The 17,635-nt window shown below is 42.9% G+C and overlaps 1 protein-coding gene across 2 annotated transcripts in view; it reads right to left on the minus strand.

The window, feature by feature from the left end:
- Positions 1-17,635, minus strand: part of LOC102290636 (potassium voltage-gated channel subfamily D member 2) — a 110,744-nt gene that overhangs the window by 6,695 nt on the left and 86,414 nt on the right. The window contains exons 2-4 of one of the 2 annotated variants that reach the window (XM_042226717.1): positions 5,619-5,779; positions 2,717-2,817; positions 9-104 (exon numbers count right to left, since the gene is read on the minus strand). In XM_042226717.1, coding sequence (XP_042082651.1) covers positions 9-104; positions 2,717-2,817; positions 5,619-5,779 — 358 coding nt within the window. Of the gene's footprint in view, positions 1-8; positions 105-2,716; positions 2,818-5,616; positions 5,780-17,635 lie in introns of both variants that reach the window. The other variant, XM_005937090.3, reaches the window with a different exon arrangement.

Consider the following 17,635-nt stretch of genomic DNA (forward strand, 5'->3'; position numbering starts at 1 on the left):
CTCCTCACCGTGGTCTTTTCCAGGCAGTTCAAGAGATGATGATGATGCACCTCGAAGTTAGGGTTGGCCTTACACACCAGCGCCTGTCCTGCTTCTTTGGATGCCTTCAAGACATAAACACAAAACACATGACCTCAGCTACCCCATCATTTACAGAGAAGCACCTGAGCAAGGCTAATATTTCCACCAAAATCTGCCAAACCTCAGCATTTCTATTTTAGCCACAATTCCTTCCTGTTCTCAAGTTAGTGTGAAAATGATGGATCACTCACTGGATCAAACCAAGGCTATCAACAGCAGCCGTTCAGCAGCTTTTGTTTTACTTCTGTGGTTTGACTCCAGCCTCATTTAACCCAAGAGAGCCTCCAGAGCTTGTATAACTCTGGAGTTCAGACTGAATGTGACCCAGGTGGGCAGAAGAGTAACCAATCACGTGGAGCTCAGAAGCTCAGCTGCTGCCAAAGGAAGAGTCCAACATTTTAGATAGATTGTTTGAGTGTTTAGGGCTCCATGTACGACTGGTGTCATTTTCCTTATCGGTTCTAGTGTTCTGCCTTAACACCTTCAAGGAAGAGGTGCTTTGTTTCCTTTAAGAACTTTACCTGTTTTTACCTGCTTTTAGGATCCTCAAAAAGGTAAGTTAAAGATACCTTTTAACTTACCTTTTTGTAATGCATGATAAACTTGGAGCAATGCCCACAAATTACTTCCTTCGGGTATTTTGATTTTCAGGACTAAACAAAGTCCTTATTCCTGGAGATTCCATGCATGCCACAGATAGTCCTAAAGGGAGCGATGCACCTGAAGTCTTGGTATTTTAAAGAAAATATTCCTGTCTGAAGTTGTGACCCCCATTCCTGCAGATCCCAAAAGAAACCAATAACCCAAGGAGTCATAAACCTGCCTCTCAGGGAACCTGCCAAAATTCTTAGAGGACAAAACCCATTCGACTCCTGTGGACTCTAAATGCTGCAAAGCAGCTCATTATCAGGGCAAGGCATTAACACAACTCCAGAAACTCACTTTGTGACCTTAAAGAACTTCATGATTTTCACTCTAAGTCATTAAGACCTTCCCTGGGGCAAAATCATGAGCCCCTATGCTGGGCAGAAGCAACACAGCTTTTGAAATATTAACAAGACTTCATTTCAAAGTTTTGCTTTACATTGACTCTGCCCAGTTGCATGCGGATTGGCTGGGCGATTGACATGCAGTTCAGCCCAATTTCATTCCTCCACAAGTCAATGAAGTCCAACACTATTACTGATGATGTCATGAATCGCGCAGGTAATCATCTCATAACAGCAGAGCTGCATGGTAGGGCTCAAGTCAAAGGAACAAAACAAAAGAGGAAGAAGACAGAGCAGAGAGTAGGAGAGACACTGAGAGGTGGAGGTGTAGAGAACTTCCTGTTGGTCAGGTAAGGCACCCCCCACACAGCAAAGGACCAGATCATGCACATATGAGTTAGTTAGTGACTGACGGGTATTTTGTTTTTCAGACTGTGAGCAAAGCTAAGAAGGATGTGAAAAGACAGAACACTACAGACAGGCTACAGACAGACAGTGATAGAAACAGGATGAAGATGAATTCATCATGGACACTTCAGCATCAACATTTCAGTCAGCTAAACACATGAGCAAGGACCAGATGAGGACCAGCTAACACAGGCTAAATTCACACTAAAACACTTTCATTTAAAAAAGAAGAGCAAACTCTGTCCAGACACTGGATCAGAAATGATCTCCAAACATCCGGTCTAAAGCCAAAGATCATATTACCTTTACTCTATTTAGTGCTGATATGAGACTGTTTTACAGAGAAAGTCCAGACTTTGCAGGGTAAATGTAGGGTAAGTAACAAGGCTGTCACTTTCTGCTTGTGTTGAGGAAGTTTGGAGTTTTGAGGAATTAGAAGGTTATAGCTTGTTCCCCTCCCACCACTGCCAATGGCCTAGAGCCCTCTTATATTCCAACAGCAGGGATGGAACCAGTGAGATGTATCTCAGCAGAGTTACTTATGTACTTCACTGAAGTACAGTTTTAATGTCCTTGGACTTAGATTCTTATCTTTATTTTTTATTTTAATTCTACTGATATGTGGTGCTGTATAAAACCCCACAAAGAAAATGATGCTTCTGTCATCCGAATTTTGCTTGTAATTTGGCCTCATTGATCACAAAAATAAACCAAAGAAATGTAGGTTTTTGCTTTGCAAAGAGTCACGGTGTATCTGCCTATGTTACTCCGCTTTAGATTCTAGACCCTCCAGAGTCTTGTGGACATGTTGTGGGGATATCAGGATGTAGCCATAGTCAGTCAGGTCTTCTACCATATCTGTGCTGAGCTGTGAACTTAGAGATGGATCACTTTAACCGCGAAGAAGAAAGGGTTCATCAGAGTTTGCTGTTTGTCAGGTATCTGGGAGCTGGAACCTTCAGCGCTCTTGTTTGGCAGGTAAAGAGAAACTAATGTAAAAGGCTGGAGTTTTGAAATGAGAGCACAGCTTTATCATTACATTGATCCAAAAACATGTCACTGCTGAAGCGCGCGCACACACACACACACACACACACACACACACACACACACACGAAAGCACAATGAAAGCAGCCCTCAGCATGCTCCTCACAGCTGGATATGAGACAGAAAAGATGAGAGAAACCAAGAGAACAAACATCAGCACCACCAGACCAACACTGCATGTCCACGGTTACCTCCTCCTCAGGGTCAATAATCAGCCGGCTGCGTTTGTACTGCAAATAAGCGTTAGCGCCTCCACTCTTCACTGCTCGAATTCTAGCACGCCTGGTTTTTTGTTTGTGAACACACATAGGTTTGTGAGCGATCAACTGTAAGTGGGAACACAAACACAGGCTCACCACCATGGTCACTAAAACAAACTTGCAGGAGGATTAGATGTGAACATGAAAACAGAAGCTGATTCAGATCCCATTTGCTGCCGTCCTTCATCTGCTCATGTTTATCTCAGCCTTTGACGTCCACGAAAACTGAGTCTGATAATCCAACAAAACACCCAGAACCAAACTAACAAGGTAACTAATGTGAGCAAATCATATCTTCTGCATTCAGAAAGTCACTTCAATGAAGAAAATATCAAAATATCAAAGATGTCAATATCTGGACACAAGCTGTCCTTTTTAATAACTTCTGCTTGCAAACAAAGTGTTGGCTTGTGTGATGAGCAGCTGATGAAGCAGTGCACATAAACAGCAAAAAGTGAAAAAGGCGTGTGGCAAGCTTCAACGTAAGTTATAAAAATAGCACCCCTACTGGCTAAATGCAAGATCACTTGACTGATCACTTGCCTCTTGGCCTAGTTTGTCCATGTTTACATTGTAATGTAATCCTGATTAATGTCAGTCTCAGGATCTATTACACAGAAACTGCAAGACAGACACCAACACTAAATTAGGTTTGTGGGTTTGGGGAAGTATAATCATATTAATTTATCCGGATAACATGATTTTCAGATTGACAGCGGTCCCCAACATTTTTTGGTCTTAAAACTTATTTTTTTACTTTGGCTTTTGATTCTGTCTAGTTGGCTGTTTTAGCTTGTTGCGTTGTTACCTATTGTTTGTTGTCCTCTTCTATTGTTTGTTTTAACTGTCTCATGTTTTTATTAACTGTGAAGCACTATGGTCAACACTGTTGTTTTAATATGTGCTATATAAATAAATTTTGATTTGATTTGATATGATTTGTGCGCCACGGAGCGGTTTAATGTCAGACAATATTTTCACGGACCGACCTTTAAGGTGTCGCGGATAAGAACAACAAAATAAAATGGAAAAAACCAAGACAAAAACTGTGGTATTTTGTAAATATCATAATAAACGCAAATTCACTGTGTAATTGTGTAACTTTATTAGCAGCGTCCTCCTGAAATGAGACAACAACATTGAGAGTAATATCCTCCTCTCTGCCCCTTAATGCTCTCTGGTAGCTATGGTAATTCTTAAATATTTCTTTCAAAAATTAGACACAACTATAAAGCGGGAAAAGATGCAGGAAAACTGAGTTACCGATAAAACCCTGAAAACCATCAATTTCACACCCGGGGGTGGGGAACGCTGTATTGGAGAAGAACACCACCAAAGGGCAATATGACCCGGTGAGCAGCCAGCTGAGCTCCGTGAGCTGTGTGAACCTTTAAAAATTTGGATGAACACTTTGAGCATCACCTCCATTTAGATGACACATCTGTGCAGCAACAAGTGTCTTTAAATCCTTCAAGAATCTATGGAAGAACGTCAGGGTGTCTGCAGCCACTCATTTCCCAATCAATCAAAATCTATCCAAACTTTGTGTAAATGTCAAATTTGAACTGCATCCTCACAGCTGACACTGATGTGGTCAGCAGGATTTTCATGATCTCTGACAGATTATCCCAACATAAATTGAGCCAAGGGTGTTTTATTTACCGGTTAAAGGTAAGTGAGCACAAGTGGTGTGAATATGTAGGTGTAAAATGAGCTTTCCCAAAGTTTCTTCAGGTTCAGTTTGAAGCATCAACTCTAATTTGCACAGATAATAAGTTCATGTATGTGATGCTGATGGTTTCTGCAGACAGAAGCTGAGTGACTGATGATGTGCATGAGAGAACATAAAAGCTTTGCTCAGTAGAAGATGTGTTGTATGAATCTGATAATATTTATTCTTCAGAGATCTTCTGCAGGCTTCAGGCTGCAGACAGAAACACGATTCAGCTGCTTCTCTGTAACTTTCCAACATGGTGTTTCTCTCTGACTCCCAGTGGGGTAAACAAAGGTCTCCAGCACAACCAGAAAACTCATTTGTTGATGCTGGGAGGAAGTAAAGCCTGGACAGCTTCCTGCTCTCTGTGTCTTCCTCTCTTTTCTCCTGTGGGTTGTGCACAAACTCAGATTTCAAAATTAGGACAAACTGCTGTCACCACACTGATGTGTGAGTGACCTTCTGCAGCAGCCGGCCCTCTTACTTCAGAAGTGCCCTGCTTCCTCTCAGAGATACTCTGGATTTCTCTCTGAACACTCACAGCTGTAAACACACCCACATCCACAGCTGATCTCTGTAAACACCTCTGCAAATATGCAACGAACACCTTCACCACACGGTGGCAGCGTCTTACCAGAAAGGTTCAGTGTGATGACCAGCATTACATTCTGGTCTGTAGATCTGAAATGACTGCAGACTTCTAAAGTTTCTGTGTTAGTTTTTAAAGCTGCAGTCAGAGCGCTTTCAGCTGCTAAAATTAATCAGGTATGTATTCCAGGAACATCATGTCTGTACAGATGTTCATCTAACACTAATATAACAATAATGTTAGCGTGCCTCAGGGCAGGCTGGAGGCTTCCAGAGTCACAGCACAGTCATGTGGTTCAGTGTGGGATTACTTGAGAGCTGCCCGCACTGATTAATGAACATAACGTCATAACTATTTCTTCACATTCTGTTAATTTCTGTTAAAGTTTTAAACTCATTAGAAACAAAAAGTTCTTCATAAAAACACTGAAGTCCTGCATCTAAATCCCAGGTCACTGCTATCCTCCCATTACACTCTGAAGACAGTTTGTGTCAGTGGATGGATGAATGGATAATATGGAGTCCTCACCTTTTGCGCTCTTCTCTTCTCGGCTCGCTGGCTCTGGTGGTAGATTCGGCTGAAGTTGGACACGATGACGGGGACCGGCAGGGCGATGACCAACACGCCACTCAAAGAGCAGATGGAACCAAAGATCTTCCCCATAATGGTCTTTGGCACCATGTCACCATATCTAAGAGAGCAGAGAGTCAGAGGTCAGCCCGGCTGTGAGGTCAACAGCAGTTTGTGTAAACTGAGATTTGCCATTTTCAGAGGGTCTGAACAACAGCAGGTATATCTGGGTTTTTGTTCTTTCGCACAGCAACGTGGAGCATCATGGATTCTTCAGATTTCACCCACTTAGAAAAACCTGAAGACAAATAAATTTGAATACACCAAAGATCCCACAGAAACACTATGAAGCTTAATCCTGTAAAGGTGTAAAGAAGAAGAACTTCAGTGTGTTTATGATGAAGATACCAAAGTTAACCTGATTGTAAATGAAAGACTGGGACACAGTATATACACTGTGTTTTGAGTCATTTATACTGGAGGAGACAATCATGACCTATGCTGAGCATAAGCTACAGTGAAATGAGTGCACCTCTGTTGATGTATTTAAGCCTCTGATAGGTCATTTTCCCAAACATCTCTGTGATGTCATACAAAAGGAAAAGCATGCTGGGTCTCTTTTCTTTGCACGGCAGTAAAGAAGCAAACATGATGGTAGATGGTGTTAAGATCTTTGGTCTTCATGCAGTGCAACGATTATTTCACAAAATGTTTGCATTACTGTGATTCAAGTGAGAATAAAATGTTGCCTGATATGTGCTGTTACAACACAGAGCATAAAGAGCAGACAGAACAGTCTGTGACTGTGAAGTTGGAGCATTTCTGATGTGGACCCACTTTATAAACTAGCTTGACTCCTTTAGTTCTGACTCCAGGTGGTGTAGCAGTGAACTGCTAGCTCTGTCCCCTTACAGTAAGAAGGTCCAGGGTTGAATCCAGCTGAGAGGACTGAGAGGTGGTGATAAAGAAAGAAGACCCTGATCCAAAACTGACACCTTCAAGCTTGACTGAAATTTGAAGCTGCCCACCTGAACAAACCAAACACAAGTCTGATGATCAGAAAGACAGAGATTGAGCTGTTTGACTACAATGGTAAGAGCTAGGTTTAAGGTGAAGCTCTCAAACAGTCAGACGGAATCAGTAATCCTGTGTGATCATCGAGCTGTTGTTAAACATCTGTTTTCCTGTAAGCTGAACACCACACTCAACAGTTTCCTCTTCATTTATGATCAGTCAGTTTGGTGTGACAGATACTCAATGACTAAACTAAATGCAGCTTTTTCAAAGACTCTGCAGAAAATGGAGCTGATGCAGCGTTTTACCTTCAGTTTCATGAATGAAACTGCAGTTCAGTCAGCGTCCACGTGGAGGCGCTAAAGCTCTGCATTACCACCACCACACGTCAACACATTCATCAAAACTTTAAAACACCCAAATAATTCTGCCCCACTTTCAAACAGTAAGACAGCAGCGGCATTCCCAGCATGCTCAGTGCTCAGACGCTAGGACAGAGGAGAGTGTATCCATCAGGCTAAAGTCATGAGCTTTATTCACCCTGAGGCTCAAAAACACTCAGAACATGTCAGTAACTGTTCGGTTTCTAATTACTGATTTTTCAAAGGAGATGTTTAGTTTCTATTATCATTGCTTTCAGTAATAAATCGGTCGCTCTGATTAAGTTTACACCAACAGAAATCTCAAAATGTAAGATATAAAACAAATATTTTCACATGTGGAAATGATATTTTTTCTAGCTCAAACTGATCTGTAGACAACAATCAAAGGAAGATGGCACGGCTTTTGTATAATCATCTACAGTAGCGATAAAAACAACATAATAAAAACTAAAAAATACTGGGACCACATCAGAGGAGGCAGAGAAATCTGGGTCTCGCTGCGTGTCTGACGTTAAACAGGATTACTTTATCATTTCCATATTGTTCAGTGCTGCATTTTGAGCTACAGCGCACTAGTTGCCAAATGCAGTGTTCTGATTGGTCAGATCTGTTTATTTGCATGTGAAAAATCTGAAAAGTCCAGCTTGGTTCAGAAGAAAAAAAAAAAACATACCCCAAAGTGTGAGTGGCTGGATGTGGAATCCTAAAATATTTCAAACTAATACCTGGTAAAGACCTTCAGAAAAAACTCATTTGAAGTCTGGAGTGGAGAAAACATTAATCAGACTAACAAATACTCAGACTTCAAAATATCAGCATGAACATATAAACCAAGCAGTTCAGATATCGACAACTGGTGTGTCAGCTGCTGACTAAATGTCAGCTGCTAAATGCAGCACTGATTAATATCACCCTCATAAACATGATCCACATCAAGCGGTTCAGGTTCCATTCTTCGGGTTCCAAGAGGAAGTCACTTCTGTAAACTTCTGTCCTCTTTGTCTTCCTGTCGAGTTTCATGTTTCGCTCAAGGTGAAGTTTGAGTCAGTGACGGATCGCCTCGTCTCCTCCTGCAAACCTTCAAAGCTCGAGCCACCGCGTCTCACAGGCAGCCAATCAGAGGCTGCGACCTTGTCTCAGTGTGTTTCACCCAATTAGAAACACACTCAGAGTACAGGTGTGTGTGTGTGGCTGTGTATGGTTGTGTCAGTCATGTGACTACGTCCTTCATCAAGGAGGGTGTGTGTGTTGACTCTGCTGTGTATTCACCTCTTTATAGCAAACACACACACACAAACTTGTGTGTTTGATCAAATATGGGCGTTAGTAGGTGTTCCGCCAGTAATGACTTTGACCTCAGTGGAGTAACTGACATCAGCTGAGGATAATAAGACACAGCACCCACCTTTAGTTCACTGGTTCATTGCAGCACAAATATTTTTTCCACAAATAGGAATTTTGCACCGTTTTTGAACCAAATTTTTAAAAACAACGAGAACAAGGACAAAACGTTTAAGCACTGACGGTCTCTGAGTGTTATATTAACAATTATTATTATGGTAGAAAACCACATAAACCTACTGAAATACTTTATATCAAACTTTGTTGCTGATGCGCACATGAACCTGCAGGATGTCTGAAGGTTTTGACTGTTGAGCGTCTTTAATGTGATGTCACTGCCTCAGCTTTGAGGTACTGTGTGGATGACCATGTTTCCTCTGATGGCCGGACTCCCCGCGTGATCGATATGCTTTCAGATGCACACTGAGGTCACAAATATGAACAGTGCAAATGCTCAGAGTCTGGGTGGTTGGAGATCCTTACGGCTAAGCTGAAAGGAAAGTGAGAGTTGAGCAGGATTTGTAGGCTGAACACCAACATTCATCCTGTCATTCGTCATTAATATTTTAATTTGGAGGAAACACCCTCAGCTCAACTTTAGTAGAGAGGTAAATTCAAGAAAATCAGGCAATAAAATATCTGCTCCATCAAACTCCTTCTGCATCAACAGCAAAGTCTTTGAGAGCTTTCCCAAACTCACTCTCTTCTTCGGCGGTTTTACTTTGCTGATCTCTCAGTAACCCAGAGCTCTGAGAGGATCTCCTCTGCTCCTTCGGAGTAAAAGCACCATAATCTCTTCAGACAGTGTGAGAGCCGAGCACTGACGCTCAGAGCTGAGGGTTTGATAATGATCCTGATGAAACGGCTTTAGTGATGAATAAAGATGATGGCTTTAATGATGGAGCATGCTCAGTGAGGAGAGTCAGTTTGATGCACTTACACTTTAATGATTCAACACAAACTGTTTCCCGCCTGTCTCTGAATGATTACGATTATCAGGCTCATCACGATGAAGGTGATGATAAAATGATGGAATATCATTTGATGACCTACAGGACGATTATATTTTTTTTTCTCATCTTATTCTTGACTTTATCATTTTGTGACAGTCTCGAGCTGTGAGGGGAGAGAGCAGGAGGTGCAGGGAGGGTTAGGATGTCCAAGTCCTTCACAGAGAAAGCAGAAATCAGTCCATGGGCCACTGACGGCTCCTGAAGGAGTCAAGGAAGCCTGTTTGTTTAGGTTAAGTTAGAATCGGTTCATTCAGTAACAATAAAAATCTTCTGACTAATAGAAAAGTCGCACAGAGCACCCGACATGATAAATTTGAGTAGATCAGAGCAGGTTCCCTCAGACTCATATCCCAATTTTATTTCAATGTAAACGAAAGACTTCGAGTTGATATTAGTTTCTGCAGACATGAAGCATTCAGGTTCACTTCTCTGATTGGCAGCTTGCCCACTGCAACACTCGAGGCTCATGGGAGTTTAGTGTGAAATGTCATTCAGAGCATGTGTGCTGCTGAGAGAAGGTGAACTTCATCACATACCATCACACTGCATCACATCATCATCCTTCACGTGTCTGTGAGTGTGTGTGTGTGTGTGTGTGTGATAACAAAAAGCAGATATTGATGCTGCGGTCAGCACTTTGTCAGATCCACTGAAATCTTCAGATTTGAGCTCCTCAGAGTTTACCATTAATCCCTCCATCCAGTGGAAGCGCTATCAGCCACGCTTCCACAACCAATCAATCAGTTAATCAACATCCTGGAGGGGGAATCTGCAGCAGGTTGTAAAATAATGAAACCAATAGCAGAAAGTGTTGATCACACAGCACGGCGAGCCAGGAAACCAGACACAACTCCCTTAGGAGGAATCTGCCCACAGACCGGCCGACCCAGATTCTGCTGCAGAAACAGTGGACAGAAAAATATGGCTGCACTTCAACGGTGGCAAGGAGGAGTTCTCACAGCTGGAGCCCAGAGCCACTAGCAGAGCCTGAATCTACAGCTGGAGCAGTTTCTAAGTAATGAAGTCCAGTTTTTAACAGAAGATGAAACACTGAAAGTTTCAGAACAACAACAATCCATCACCACACTGAGGCCTGAGAGGAGCTGCAGATTCAGGTCACGGCGCCGGTGCGGCCCAGTCTGGACCTGAGCTGCTGCACACATGAGAGGAAACGTGTTCCTGCTAGTGTGTTATCACACTGAGAGGTGTTGTACACTGTGAGCTACAGATTCTGCTTTAACAGAGAGATCTTTTCTAATCTGTGGTTCGCTTTGACTTCTTCACACTTGTTGGGCTCGTACCTATCTTAAATGGACCCCTGCACCTTCACAGGAGAGCTTAGAGTTCCTCCTGACTCCATGAGACTCTACAGCAGTAAGGCAGTCGTTCGACCTGCATGTAGACCCTAAAGTTAAAATGTGGCACTGAGCGGTTGCACTGGGAGAAGGTGATGTTGGAAAACGTAGTTTAGTGTGCAGGAAGTAAATGTGTGTACGTCCTGCAGAGAGCTTTAACACGCTGGCTGCTGGCAGCATGTTTAACGTTTCATAAAGTGAATTCACGTTGCTCTCGCCTCGCTACGTCTAAATTATTTATGCTGCTATCTGGACAAACGGCGCCTCGCTGCTGCTCTCCCATTAACAGGACAAACAGGCCACACACACACTCCTGCTCATGTCAGAGTAAAATGTTTCTGGCTTAATGAGAGGCCTGCTTCATTATGGATGAGCGTTCTCTGTGCGCCTGTGTGCGTTATTAATGCGGTGACATGATGGAGGCTTTGAACAGGTTTTATTAACAGCAGCACATTCTTCTTCACCGTAATGCTAACCACACAGACCAGGACCCGATCGACCCAAGGCAGGACCGCTGGACTGTGACCAGCCCGAACCTGGACCTCTGGGCTTCAATACAGTCACACATGTTCCCATGATCCCTGAGTCTGAGCTGACAGGCTAACAGTTGTGAACCTCCAGAGAATTCTCATACTGTCAGCTCAGCCTTAAGCAGCTCTGCAGTGATGTTCAGCTCACTGTTCGGCTGTCCACCTGCAGCATTAGCACTCCAATTCAGCAGGATTACCAGCAGCTTCATGTTTAGCGCACAGAGTCTGACTCTAATGTGATTTGATTTACAGCAGGTCTGTCAGAAGAACATCAGCTGAGATGCTCTCTGCAAGCATGAGTATCACAACACAATGGAAAGAACAACCTCACAGCATCTAACCAGGAAGTCTCTCTCTAAGCAGTAGGATCATTGTGAAGTCTACAATCAGGAGACGCCTTCACGTTGGTTACTTACATAACTGTATGTGTTGGGTCTGCACCTTGCAGGCCCTGCTGGTTCAAAGACTTACCACTCATGAAGAAAGCAAGACAAACAGCTCAACCGGTTTTAACGTGCTAGCAAGGGGACAGCGTTGCAATACCTCTGCCCTCGGTCTCAGATGACTCCAAAAAACAAGCCTCCCCTGCAGCCTTTTATTCTGTGACACGCAGTTTCACAAACACCCATTGTAAAACCCCTTTGAACTAAGACACTCAGTGTGTGTGTATGCATGTGCGAGCATGTGTGAGTGTGTGTGGATGTTTTTGTGTGACTTCCTGCTGATCACAAAGGGTCATCTCCCCTAACCCTGTATATGGCTCAATCACTTTTTAACAGTCTCACATACACAAGCACAGGTGAGGCCATAAAGGGCAGGAAGTAAAACATCTAAATAAGAAAACAGAACCTTCACATAGAATGTGCCTGCAGTTAAACATTATCTATAGCTAATTGCCTCCCCCAGCTAGATGTAGGGAAGGAACAGAAAAATCTCTAAACATTCAGGTTAAGACAAGTTTACAAATTTAAGTGCAAAAATGACAACATTTAACAATTAACTCTAACAGTATTTTCCCCCCTTATCACTTTCATCTGTTTAATTGTTCTCCCCTCCATCTGCACCAGCAGCTCACATCACCTTGTGATGAAATATGCTAATGTGACCTCAGTCTGAAAATATTTTCCTCCTCTGAGGTTCTTTTATGCATTTTGACTAATGCTAGCACAAAAACAACTGAAAACCTCCTCAGTTGGTTGTGCAGCTGCATTCTGTGGAGTGAGGAGTGAAAGATGATGAAGGCGGAGGAAAAAGAGGCTCCAAACAAAGAGAGAGCGAAGAAGAGAGAAGCTAAAGGTCGCAGCAGACACTTTTATTCATCTCTCTATTTTTAAACTCGTCACTGTGACAGATTGAAGCTGTCAGGGTCAACATCCATCTTCTTCAACACACAAACACACACACACACACACCTACACACACGTGTGTGGTTAGTTCGAAGTGAGGACCTTACAGTAAATAAATGCTCATCATTCAGCTCTGATGACGGCACACACCTCCATCACTCATATCTGCAACTGGAAACCCATCCAGCCTCAGCGTCATCATTCTTCTTCTTCTGCTGCTGTTTTAATTTGCACACAGCAGTTTGTCCTTCACGTTTACCTGACCTCGGCTTTCCGTCTCCTTCATTTACTTTATTATCAGAACGATCCGGTGGTTTCAGATGGATTTTTATTTCAGCCGCTCACATTTCATCCACACACAAACACCAATTAGGTGGCAGCTGTGGAGTCTGAAGAGCAGTGGAAGAAGCGAGGAGGATGAGCAAATGCAGAGAGGAAGAAGGCAGAGAGGATGCAAATGTATTCCCCAGCTGTCACTGTTTTGCATTAATAAGCCCTGAGAATAGATCCACAGGCAGAGTCCATCAGTCTCTGTCACATTGTTGAAACGCTGCTTTTGACCAGCAGCAGCTCCTCTTGAGGCTCACGCTCGCCTGCAGTGACTCAGCCTGAGTTCCCTTTACATCTGAATACTGACACAGATTCTCCTGTAAACAGCTCAGACTGCTGACCTGAATCAGAACAGCGTCAATAAGGACCTGCTCCGCCACACCATCCAGGACAGGGTCACTCTGTTGAATGAAGGTACAGGGAGTCCATCACAGTTTAACTGTTAATTAAAATGAAATGTTTAAATGTTTAAGATGAAGTTTTGCTGATGTACTCCACACCTTTATATTCTCTATTATGCATGTTCATATTTAAATTAATTGCCGCCCCTTTACTACTTTTTTTACTCAATGCCAAGTTTAGTCACACGTGTTCAAACCTGAATCTTGTGAAAAAAAGATGCAAGAGAAGATTAGAGTCGGCCCTTTATCGTATTAAGTTACAGTTCAGTTACAGCGGAGAGATAATACCCACAGTTAAATATTTGAAGTTATTCATCCATTCATCTGCTGATTATTCATGCTTTTGACCATCCCAGTATTTGAACTTAGACTTTATGATATATTGTCTGTCACTTACAGCCCAAATGAGACTTGGGTAAGAGTCTCATTTGGGAACAAGAGAGATCACCTGCACTGGTCCCTTTAGAGATCCGGTGTGCGTGGTGCTGGTGTTACGCAGAAAATCACTTCCCAAGTTGTAGTACAGTGGAACCCCTACTTACGAATACCCCATTTAATGAAAAATTCAAGTTACGAAGGCACTTAACAGCAATATTTCTGCCCGTGTTACGGCAAAATGCCCGTGTAACGAAATCCGCTGGCTCTGATTGGCTGAGCCCACAATGACCACAATTCCCACAATGCCTTCCGAATCATGTGACAACCCCTTGGCTTTCGTACTTGTGCTTCGCTGTTCCACTTGAACGACGTTGTCACTACCCGATCCGTACCGGAAACCCGATCGGTACCCCGCATGCGCACGTTGTCGTGCACGGAAAAGTTAGGAGGTTTCAGTGTTGTAGTTTTTCTAACCTTCAGAACTGAACATCCATAATAAGAACACACAGTGTGTGTGCGTGTGTGTCAGCTGTCATCAGGTCAGTGTCAGCAGTATCGTGTCCAGCGGGGTGGCCTGGGGGGGCACAGGCCACCCCCCCAACCAGACTGGCCACCCCAGGTGCCACCCCAAAGGCAAAACAATAAAATTCAATCAAATATCAAATGTACGATTATGTTTTCACGGTGAAGCTCAGATATCCGAGTGTAAGTGAATGCAGCATCGGCTTCTGCGCTATCATCACGTTAGCAAAGGTAGGAGAGCCAAGCACGAAAGACGGCACTGCAGGAAACAATTTTTCGGTGAAAGAAAATGAGGACAGAATAAATGTCCCGGTAAGTAATATTAAGTTTGTTGAGTTTAGTAAACTTCGGTGAAATTAGAATACCAAGGAAAAAATAACACTTAAAGAATTATTGCAGCCGTCGAATATATCAGACAGTATGCTACTGAGGGGCAGCTAACATAAGAGTTATGAGTTATAAGATATAATCTAAGTCGTAACATTGCTGTATGGAGCTGCAGATTTGGTTGCAGGTTAACATAGCTGGACTGGCCATCGGGCATACCGGGCATATGCCCGGTGACTTATTTTTTATTTTTTTTGTAATGGCATGAACAATGAGAGGTGGTGGATTGGCCAGATGCTGGTTGATGTGTAAAAATAACTCAGTTGTTTGGTGGTGGCTATGGCGGAGCTTCCACAGAGGCCAGCTGGTGTATGAGGGAAGGGGAGGCAGGAGGAGAGCCCCGAGGCGGCCGCCAGTCCGAGTGTCAGGTGAACTGAACTTCAGGTAAGAAGTTATGACCTGCAGTCTATCTGGGTCAGATATAAACCAAGTTTAGCTGGAGTTTATTTTCGTTGTGCTGACTTTTTACCGTCAGTTGCAATAACTCGTACTGCGTTCTAGCCAGCTTGACGGAGTTTCTATACAGCTGGGTGGTGCTATGATGTTACTGATAGTGAACTTTATTCATAAGGTTAGTTAGTAGAGTTTCCAACGGCTCCTTAAAAATGGAATCGGTCCCTCATTCAGAGAAAATATTACACGTTTCGTATTGAGCTGAGAAGAGACCAGTTTGTCCCGGACTTCAGCTACATGAAAAAGACACAAAGCTGGAGTTATTCTGTGTCTTTGCTGCACAGCTGCCTCTTCTTCTCTCATTCTCTCCCTCTCTCTCTGTTTCTACTTCAATCATGAAACTGATCAATGATCAGCTGATCGGCTTTTCTCTCTTGTTTGTTTATCGCCCACTTTGCGCCAGAAAGAGGAAACCAGCGGATGTCGCGCTAAACAACAGCAGCACGTTTAAGCTTGATCAGCTGTTGTTAGAATTTATTTAATATTAATTTCTAGTATCAGCTGATGTTTGTTGGAGCCACAGCTGTAAAAAGCTGCTGGTCATGATGTCGGTTTGGATATGTGGTGAGAGGGAAACATGAAGATGAAACCAGGAGATGTCCTTACTGAATCATCAGAGCTGAACAGGTGATGGAGAAACAGGTTTACCTTTTAGGTGACATGAATGAGTTGAAGGGAAGTTATGAACTGTTTCTGAGAGACAAATAACACCAGGATCCTTTTCTATGTAGCTGACAGCTGGTAACTGTGCAGGGGCGGATCTAGCAAAGTGTTGCCAGGGGGCAGGTAGGGCATTAACAGGGAGAGGGGGGCACAAAGAAATACTTTTCTTTCTTATTCTCATTTAAAATATCTAGCTTTTATTAAATAATTATCTAAATCTTACAACCAAAGTTTTTATCTGACGTAAAATGTATAGAAATCATACATATACCAACAAGACTGTACATCACTGTCACAACAGCGTTTGTTTTCATTCAAAGTCTTTATGGCTTTAATACCTGGGGGGCCGGTCTGTAGTCAAAATGCCCGATTTTCTGTCCCAGTCCAGCCCTGCAGGTTAATACTGGCAGTGTCACCATGCCAGCTGACTGTATTTCATCATCAGCCAGTGTTGTTCTTTATCAATATTACCAAAGTTTACCATAAGGCAGCATAGAAAGTATTTACTTGCTTTCAGGTTTTATTCAAATGTTAGTCTTTTCAGTTGTTTCCCCACTTTTTTCCTGTTTCAAAATCAAACACCAGTTTGTGAGAAGATTATCTTCTTTTTTTAACAGGCAGATAAAGTTTTGCATTGGCTAATTTGTCAATTGTTTGTTACAAATGTTCGTATTTTAATATTCAAAAATGTTTTTGCCCAAAACATATGTGCACTATATGTCAGTAAAAATACTATGCAAATATTGCTGTCCTTGAATGCTGAGTAAACACTGACAAAGCACTGATTGTATCTCTTGTACTTTATCAACGCAGTATCTAAAAACTTTGCACCGTAGTGGTTAAAATCTCATTCTAATAAGAGTTAAAAGCGCATTCGGTTATTAGGTTTACAGGGTTATTGAATTATGGTTAACGGTTGGTAGAATTTTTTAAACATTATCTGCCAATTACATCTGCCACCCTTCTCCAAATCTGTGCCCCTACCTGGCCCCCCCAACAAAAATTTTCTAGACACGCCACTGAGTGTCAGGCGTCAATCAGCCGGTTGAGGCATGACTCCAGCGATCTGCTGTGACTCACTTTAGATCGACTCGCCTTCAGCTTCAGCAGCCAATCAGAGCCTGCAAACCGAGCGAGTGAAAGCGGCGGTAATTACACCTGACAGCGATATGTCTTCGTACTGATAGCAGCTGACAGGAAGGTGACGGGAACCTGGATTTATGGGAGCTTTCAGCTGGATAGCTGCAGCTGTACTGCTGGATTCATAATGTTCATAACGATGCATTCACTGTCAAAGAAGGATCTGTGTTTGCATTTCAGCTGCCGACACCAATAACTGTGAGATCAGATATAAACACTCAGCTGACATCCTCAGATTTCTTGTTTTCTCATAATACTCAGTCATTATTGCAGAAAAATAAAACCTGTACATTTTCACAGCTGGAAGAGGAGGCAGAAAAGTCCAAACCAGCAGCGATCGGCAAAGGCACGAGCTGAACCAGAACCACACGCCCATCAGATAAACAGGAACTTTACACATACAGGTAAACGGATGCTGATGACCACACACTAATGGTGTCAGAGGTTAGACAGAGCACAGGCATTCAGCAGTGTGTGAGGCCATCCTCCCTCCCAGCCTGCCGCTGAGGGCAGGGATGGTGAGGTTTTAAGCCCCACTCTGACGTTTGGTCATATTTTGGGTTTTACGAGTGCTTGATGGAAATTGGTCACCCTGTCGACACACAATCATAAAATACAGCCATGGACAACACATTGATTTCCTTACATCACTGGGAGTGTTATGGTTTGCGTTTCATTCACACCGTGGATTTGTGAGTGATGGCAGCTGAGCGCGGCTAAC

This window comes from Haplochromis burtoni, unplaced genomic scaffold, assembly GCF_018398535.1.
Source record: "Haplochromis burtoni strain Fernald_Lab_line unplaced genomic scaffold, NCSU_Asbu1 Contig_224, whole genome shotgun sequence".
Taxonomy (NCBI): domain Eukaryota; kingdom Metazoa; phylum Chordata; class Actinopteri; order Cichliformes; family Cichlidae; genus Haplochromis; species Haplochromis burtoni.